The 9,251-nt window shown below is 35.0% G+C and overlaps 1 protein-coding gene across 4 annotated transcripts in view; it reads right to left on the bottom strand.

The window, feature by feature from the left end:
* Positions 1-3,669: 3,669 nt before the first annotated feature.
* Positions 3,670-9,251, bottom strand: part of MGAT4C (MGAT4 family member C) — a 772,354-nt gene continuing 766,772 nt past the window's right edge. For all 4 annotated transcript variants that reach the window (XM_027543212.1, XM_027543214.1, XM_027543213.1 and 1 more), the window contains one exon: positions 3,670-9,190. In XM_027543212.1, the coding sequence (XP_027399013.1) occupies positions 8,049-9,190 (1,142 nt within the window). In that variant the 3' untranslated portion in view covers positions 3,670-8,048. The remainder of the gene's footprint in view (positions 9,191-9,251) is intronic.

Genomic DNA, 9,251 nt, shown 5'->3' with positions numbered 1-9,251 from the left:
AGAAATTAAGGAAACAATTCCATTCACCATTGCAATGAAAACAATAAAACACTTAGGAATAAATCTATGTATAGAAACAAAAGACCTATTTATAGAAAACTGCAAAACACTGATGAAAGAAACAAAGATGACACAAATGGCTGGAGAAATATACCATGTTCATGAATCAGAAGAATCAATATAGTGAAAATGAGTATGCTACCCAAAGCAATCTATAGACTCAATGCAACCCCAATCAAGCTACCAATGGTATTTTTCACAGAACTAGAACAAATAATTTCACAATATGTATGGAAATACAAAAAAAAAAAAAAAAAAAAACTCAAATAGCCAAAGCAATCTTGAGAAAGAAGGATGGAACAGGAGGAATCAACCTGCCTGACTTCAGAGTATACTTGCAATGCTACAATCATCAAGATTGTATTGTACTGTCACAAAAACAGAAATATACATCAGTGGAACAAAATAGAAAGCCCAGAGGCAAAACAACGAACCTATGGACACCTTACCTTTGACAAAGGAGGCAAGAATATACAACGGAGAAAAGACAATCTCTTTAACAAGTGATGCTTGGAAAACTGGTCGACCACTTGTAAAAGAATGTAACTAGAACACTTTCTAACACCGAAAACAAGAATAAATGCAAAATGGATTAAAGACCTTAATGTAAGACCAGAAACTATAAAACTACTAGAAGAAAACATAGGCAAAACACCCTCTGACATAAATCACAGCAGGATCCTCTCTGACCCACCTCCCAGAGTAATGGAAATAATAGCAAAAAAAAAAAAAAAAAAGGGACCTAATTAAAACTAAAAGCTTTTGCACAATGAAGGAAACTATAAGCAAGGTGAAAAGACAGCCTTTAGAATGGGAGAAAATAATAGCAAATGAAGCAAATGACAAAGAATCTCAAAAATATATAAGCAGTTCCTGTAGCTCAATTCCAGAAAAATAAACGACCCAATCAAAAAATGGGCCAAAGAACTAAACAGGTATTTCTCCAAATCAGATGGCTAACAAACAGATGAAAAGATGCTCAACATCACTCATTATCAGAGAAATGCACATCAAAACCACAATGCGATGGGGAACACATGTATACCTGTGGTGGATTCATTTTGATATTTGGCAAAACTAATACAATTATGTAAAGTTTAAAAATAAAATAAAATTAATTAAAAAAAAACCAAAAAACCACAATGCGGCAATATCTCACACTGGTCAGAATGGCTGCTATCAAAAAGTCTACAAACAATATATGTTGGAGAGAGTGGAGAAAAGGGAACCCTCTTACACTGTTGGTGGGAATGCAAACTAGTATAGCCACTATGGAGAACAGTGTGGAGATTCCTTTAAAAAGTGGAACTAGAACTGCCATCAGTTCAGTTCAGTTCAGTTGCTCAGTCGTGCTCGACTCTTTGTGACCTCATGAATTGCAGCACGCCAGGCTTCCCTGTCCATCACCAACTCCTGGAGTCCACCCAAACCCATGTGCATCGAGTTGGTGATACCATCCAGCCATCTCATCCTCTGTCGTTCCCTTCTTCTCCTGCACCCAATCCCTCCCAGCATCAGGGTCTTTTCCAATGAGTCAACTCTTCGCATGAGGTGGCCAAAGTATTGGAGTTTCAGCCTCAGCATCAGTCCTTCCAGTGAACACCCAGGACTGATCTCCTTTAGGATGGATTGGTTGGATCTGAGTGCAGTCCAAGGGACTCTCAAGAGTCTCCTTCAACACCACAGTTCAAAAGCATCAATTCTTCGGCGCTCAGCCTTCTTCACAGTCCAACTCTCACATCCATACATGACCACTGGAAAGACCATAGCCTTGACTAGATGGACCTTTGTTGACAAAGTAATATCCCTGCTTTTTAATATACTATCTAGGTTGGTCATAACTTTCCTTCCAAGGAGTAAGTGTCTTTTAATTTCATGGCTACAGTCACCATCTGCAGTGATTTTGGAGCCCTCCAAAATAAAGTCTGACACTATTTCCACTGTTTCCCCATCTATTTCCCATGAAGTGATGGGACCAGATGCCATGATCTTAGTTTCCTGAATATTGAGCTTTAAGCCAACATTTTTAGTCTCCTCTTTCACTTTCATCAAGAGGCTTTTGAGTTCCTCTTCACTTTCTGCCATAAGGGTGGTGTCATCTGCATATCTGAGGTTATTGATATTTCTCCCGGCAATCTTGATTCCAGCTTGTGCTTCTTCCAGCCCAGAGTTTCTCATGATGTACTCTGCATATAAGTTAAATAAGCAGGGTGACAATATACAGCCTTGACGTACTCCTTTTCCTATTTGGAACCAGTCTATTGTTCCATGTCCAGTTCTAACTGTTGCTTCCTGACCTGCATACAGGTTTCTCAAGAGGCAGGTCAGGTGGTCTGGTATTCCCATCTCTTTCAGAATTTCCACAGTTTATTGTGGTCCACACAGTCAAAGGCTTTGGCATAGTCAATAAAGCAGAAATAGCTGTTTTTCTAGAACTCTCTTGCATTTTCCATGATCCAGCAGATGTTGGCAATTTGATCTCTGGTTCCTCTGCCTTTTCTAAAACCAGCTTGAACATCAGGAAGTTCACGGAGCATGTATTGCTGAAGCCTGGCTTGGAGAATTTTGAGCATTACTTTACTAGTGTGTGAGATGAGTGCAATTGAGCAGTAGTTTGAGCATTCTTTGGCATTGCCTTTCTTTGGACTGGAATGAAAACTGACCTTTTCCAGTCCTGTGGCCACTGCCATACGACTTAGCAATCCCACTGCTGGGCATACACACCAAGGAAACCAGAATTGAAAGAGACACGTGTACCCCAATGTTCATTGCAGCAACGTTTATAATAGCTAGGATATGGAAGAAACTTAGATGTCCATCATCAGACGAATGGATAAGAAAGCGGTGGTACATATACACAACGAAATATTACTCAGCTATTAAAAAGAATGGATTTAAATCAATTCTTATAAGGTACATGAAACTGGAGCCTAGTTTATAGAGTGAAATAAGCCAGAAAGAGAAACACCAATACATTATATTAATGCATATATATGGAGTTTAGAAAGATGGCAATGATGACCCTATATGTGAAACAGAGAGAGACACAGATATAAAGAACAGACTTTTGGACTCTGTGGGAGAAGGCAAGGGTGGGCTGATTTGAGAGATAGCATTGAAACATGCATATTACCATACGTGAAATAGGTCACAGTACCAGGTTCGATGCATTAGACAAGGTGCTCAAGACTGGTGCACTGGGACGACCCTAAAGGATGGGGTGGGGAGGGTGGTGGGAGGGGTGTTCAGGATGGGGAACACATATATACCTATGGCTGATTCATGTCAATATGGCAAAAACCACTACAATATTATAAAGTAATTAGCCTCCAATTAAAATAAACAAATTAATTAAAAAAAGAAGAATTCTGAAATAAATAGAGAAGAAATTCAAAGCAGTAGAAATACAAGCACAGAAACTCAGAGTAGTCAAGGAGATAAGCCACCTGTGTTCTAAGTTTGAACATCACTACCTGTGTAATTTATGTCAGTACACTGGTCACTTTTGCCAGCAATGGAAAATAAGCCAGAGAACAGGAAGTCAGCATTAAATTTTTTTTTTTTTTGAAAACCATGGTTCTATGAGCTTAATAAAGATTCTGAGAATAATTTTAGAAATGTAAAAAGCCTTTTTTTATTTTTCAAAGTAAATTAATTTAGGTTTCTTAAAAAAGCAATGGTCATTAATATTTACAGTGGAAATGTTAGGAACAGATGTTACAAATTTTGAATAAGACCTCTAAAATCATAGATTAGAATGACAGAAATATATTTTGATTTTTGGAATGCATTTACATAATCCTACATGACATTCTTTTGGACATGATATAAAAAAGGTGGAACATTTCTAATGGGCAGTGAAGTTTATGATTCCTATTGATCAGAGTGAAGGCCTATGGTAGAGTGTAGAAGGACCAAATCCTTTTACACTTATATAACATGGCTAAAAGAAAAGGAAACATAAGTTTCTTGATGAGTTTACATTATCTGATCACCAGCTCTAACATCCTACAAGGTAAAATTATTCCAATTTCACAGATGAGGGAACTGAATTTCAAAGAAATTAAACAACTTTTCTCATATCTAGAAGTTAGTAATTGCAAAACTGGGTGTCCAACTCAGATCTCCACAAATCTTCCACTGTATCTCCTATGAGGACAAAAGACACATATTAAATTTGTGGTAGCATACATTTGAGAAATTATGTTAAAATACTGAATGACAGAATCAAGAGCAGAAACGTATGGGATCATGGCCAGAAGAAACAACATGAGATTCTTTTGAAATTAATATTAAATCTTAAAAGAAATCTTCAGAGAATCAGTTGAACATGTACAAAATGGCAAATTATTTTTTATCAGTAGATTATGTAACAAATATCATAAAGTTTGAGTGTGGACTCTATTAGTCAGTAGTATGGTGATAAAAAGATAACAGTGTTGAATTAGTGGATATATTGATAAGGCAAATGTAGAGAATTACATTATTATGTTCAACTGTAGGAGGAGATTGCAAGTAGTGTTTGCAATGTTAATTCTAGGTGCCATGTTCTAAAGGGCATGTTGCAAGCTGACAAATATTAAGTCAAATGTCATATGAACATCTAGAAGAACAAATGCTTTCCCTGCTATATCTTATATTTCATGTTTGTTTCATTTATATACCATTATTGTACAGTTTTGCTATGATAGCTTTATAAAAATTCCCAAAGAATATTGCTCAGTAAGAAATGGAATGTTCCAGTGTCATAAGTGCATCTGTATGACAGAAGTAGTTCTAAATGACATATTGGTTTCCAAATTATATTTTATAATTGGAAAACATCTGATTTATAAATTGCACAAGGTTACCACTTTTCAATGAGAATGTAAAAGTGCTTGCATTACAAGTTTTATGTATTTTTTATATCCACCTTTATTATTGCTGTTAAAATATGTGTTTTCTAAAAATGTTTATCTCCAATTTGTATTGTGCTTTAACAAGATGCTTTTCTTTGATTTTCATAAATACTGAAAACTCTCTTAAGAATTTTAAGCATAAGTAATGTTTAAGTCAGTTTAAAGTATACAAATCAAGATTTTTTTTTATGGTCATACCATATTTTGTGCTTGAAACCTGTCAGTATCTTATTTTATAGCAATTAAATAACTCAATAATTCATGTCACATTCCAGTCTTTTTCAATGGACATTTGCAAAAAGAATTTGATGTAAGTGTTTTTAAAATTACTGCAAAGAGAGACATCACATTATGCTTAATAACAGAATATAATTAAACTTCCCTTTCTTGCTTTGTGTTTCTGAGACAAGATTACTGGAGTCTTATTCATTTTAAAACATAGGATTACACCTTGAACCATGTAAAGATAAAGAACGTTTGGTCAGATGTTTTTTGAAAGAGAAAGGTTATTTGTACCACTGATCCATAATGGAGAAGCTTTCTTTGTCAAAGTCTTTTCCTTAGAAAGTTGACCCACGGTCAACCTGTAATGAAAACAGAGACATTCTTAGGTGGTTGATCAGCTTAGGCAATCCCAGTTTTAGTAATGAAAAGCTCAAATTTAAGATGAAATGTGACCTCAGTAGTTCACATTTGCATTTGTAATTTTCCAGCAAAACTCCATTTCATTAATGTTTCTTGAGGTATTTTCCAGAATTTAATGTCAATGGTTGGCCTTCGTGAACACTCATAAGAATATGTAAAAGTTAACAACTCACCTCATGGAGTCTACCTAGGTCTTGGTATTTTATGTCCCTGTTGTATACCTTTTATCCTTGAAAGTGCAGAAAAAAAAGATTATTTCTAATTTCTAAGATATGTGTAGAATACTATATAGTTAGCCAGGTAATAAAAGAGAGAAAAGTCAAGAATATGGAGTATCTTTAAGTACTGGCAAGCATCCTCCAAATCAAAATAAAAGTAATAGTTTAGTGGCAGGCGTGTGTGTTAAGTCTCTTCAGTAGTGTCCTACTCTTTGTGACTCTATGGACCATAGCCCACCCAGCTCCTCAGTCCATGGAATTCTCTAGGCAGGAATACTAGAGTGGGCTGCCATTTCCTTCTCCAGGGGATCTTCACGACCCAAGGATCCAACCTGATTCTCTTACGTCTCCTCCTTGGCAGTTTAGTGGCAGTATTTTTGTTATAACTTTGACACTTAAATGTGCCACAGAATATTATACATTCATTGTTTTCTCAAATACTGTAGCAACTGTGTGCAAAGAAAGTACACATTAGCTATTGTATCAATAAAAAAATTCTCAATAATTTTATCTGAGTTTCTAATTTAATTTATTTGAATAGAATTAATAAAATATTTTCCAGTCTTTTCTTGGACTCTATCATACAAGTGATTCCTAAGAATTTTGTTTCAGGATGGAAAGAAGAACAAGAGGAATTCTTTATGTCTTTTCATTATCCCAAGTCTGGTATTTCATCTATCTCTCCATATTGTATATGTTGCACATTGATCTATATAATGGTATATTTATTTGTCTTCATGAGTTTCAGTTAACTCTGGGAAAGATTGTGAAGGACATGGAAGCCTGGTGTGCTGCAGTCCATGGGGGTCACAAAGAGTTGGATACAACTTAACGACTGAACAACAATAAACAATAAATCACTTCATCTTTGCTGTTTGTCAAAAAAGAAAAGGATGAGACAAGCTCAGGACATTCTGAAAAAACAATGATTTTAGGATGCACTATTGTAGGTGTCCTGAATTGCTTTAATGACTCTATGGTGTAGACACTATAGTGAAGTCCCTCACAGTAAAATTTAGACAAGTTTGCTTACCATTTGGGTGTATATATCACAAGAGTATCATTTAGGACACTTTAGGATTATTTTACAGAATGACAACATGACTTATGGAAAAATTATGCAAGCTATTTTCAGATAGAATAACTTTTTAACTGAGACTCATGTACCAGAGAAACAAAATCATAAATTATGTGAAGACCAATCTTTACATAAGAGAAAGAACATAGTCTGGGTATTAAAACATTTGATCTCTCATCTTGGAGTAGCTATGCGTGTAGAAAAAATGACTGATTTCTGTTTCTTATGTTCTTCCTTCATAAAATGTCCATTTGAACTCCAAAAAAGTATATGATAAATCACAAGGATTTTAAGCATATGAATTTTAATACAAACATATAAAATCAATTTCAAAAATTTTCTGCATATACTGAAAATGTTCATTAGGAATGGACTAACCATAAGCCTTCTCTATTTTTTTCCTATTAAATGCAGGTACCCAGTGGAACCTGAAAATACTGAGCATAACCTTTATTTTTGCAAAAGGGAACCTGGAAAAAGACTGCTTCCCACAGAAAATTTATTGACAGTAGGTGTTCAAATTTTTATACATTGAACAATTTCCCCTCCTATATAAATAATCAGGGGAGAATATTTTTAAGTTTTTTTTTTTCTTCTTTTCATCACCTCAGAGACACACAAAGTTCTGTTGTAAAGACATCACTTCTATGAGGAGGTATTCATTGTAGATGTACAGAAGTCTATGGAAACCTAAGTTTACAAGAAAAACAAGACAGATTATCATTCTAACCAACTGCATAGTCACAGAGATGCTTAATAATCTGATGATATAATGAAATAAATTCTTGAATAAGTGCATACAGTGGGAACTATCTTTCAAGATTCACCATTGAACAAACCACATTTTCTCATTTTAAATCCTTCATGTCACCATTTTGACATGCAGGTGAAAATTTGAAAGTAACATTAAAATATAAACAAAAGTATTATTAACTATGAACTGATTCTCAGCTTCAAAAGTTAAAATAAATGTGTGTATAAGAGTAAAAGTATGCCGACAATGAGCAGATCAGAACTGCCACAATGACTGACTTTTTAAATATCCAATCCATTGCGTTCCCTCTAAAGGACAAAGGGAGCAAAAGAGGAAGTAGCAAAGCAGGAAACAGGAAGACCTGCTTTAGTAACTGGACATATTGATTTAATTGGCTAAGAAGTCCAAATGCTAATACTCCTAATAATCAGCCATTCCTTTTGTGTTTTGGTAACATATATCCTCATACAATGGATATCAAATGGAATTTTTTGATTTACATCAGATACTTCAAAGTTTCCATTTCTGAATTCTCCTAGTTTAATGTAAGTAACACATTGTCTATTTTGTTTAAAATATCTAATATTCCCCCCAACATCTAGAGCTCCATGATGCAAAATATCATTTTGTCGATCTTCTGTTCCAGTATTCACTTTAATTCTTTTTATTACAATTGGTTTTTCAAATATAATCACAAAGACATCTCCTGTTGAAGGTGGTTTCCCCCAGAAGTAGTCATCAACACTACTGTAGGCTTTGCTTGCATCATAATTTTCAAAAACACTCATGTTGGTATAAAGACTTGCAGGAGGGTTATCTGGGAGGTCAAATGGCTCCTCTTCAAAATCATCATCCTTCAACTTATTCTCAGTTCCTTTATATGATGAATAATAACCCATGTGTTGAAAGAGAGATGGTTTAAAACGAATCACATTTTTCTGAGCTAACAGACTCCGGAAATGAGTCAATAGCCAATCACAAGGCATTTCTTGATAAAACATTAATAAAAAATGTGCCAAACGTGGGAGATCATGAGAATGATAAAGTTTTCCAATATAGCCAAGTTTAGAGAACTCAAGGGTTACCCAGTAAGTTCCTTCTAAGGATGCAATGACTTTCTTGATGGCAGTTAAGAAATTTTTTGAACAACGAACATCATCTTCAAGCATTACATAATAGTATGAAATATTGGCACAAAAGTTGAGCAAAAAAGCATAATCTACATTTTGCTTGGAACGGAATCTGACTCTATCTTCTGGATCATTGTAATTTCTTTTAAGGCCACTCAGGATTGGGTAATATTCCTCTGGAGCATGTATAACCATTAACCTTCCAGCAATAATATGGTGGGCAAATTTCTGTGTAATATCTTGCAGCATGACCTCACGCCAGGATGAGTTAAAGTCAGCTAGATGAACCACCACTGAAAGTTCCTTCAATTCTTCGTAGCTGGATTGCTCAAAAATTGACTTGATTGTTTCAAGTAAATAGCTTCCTTTTTTTCGTCTCACTGATGAAATTCCAATTGTAAGAAATCCTGAACAAAAGAATCCAAAATGAAGACAAATTAAAGGTGAAACTGGGTTTTGAATAACGTA

The sequence above is a fragment of the Bos indicus x Bos taurus genome, chromosome 5 (assembly GCF_003369695.1).
Source record: "Bos indicus x Bos taurus breed Angus x Brahman F1 hybrid chromosome 5, Bos_hybrid_MaternalHap_v2.0, whole genome shotgun sequence".
Taxonomy (NCBI): Eukaryota; Metazoa; Chordata; class Mammalia; order Artiodactyla; family Bovidae; genus Bos; species Bos indicus x Bos taurus.
This window is presented reverse-complemented; position numbering and strand designations above follow the sequence as displayed.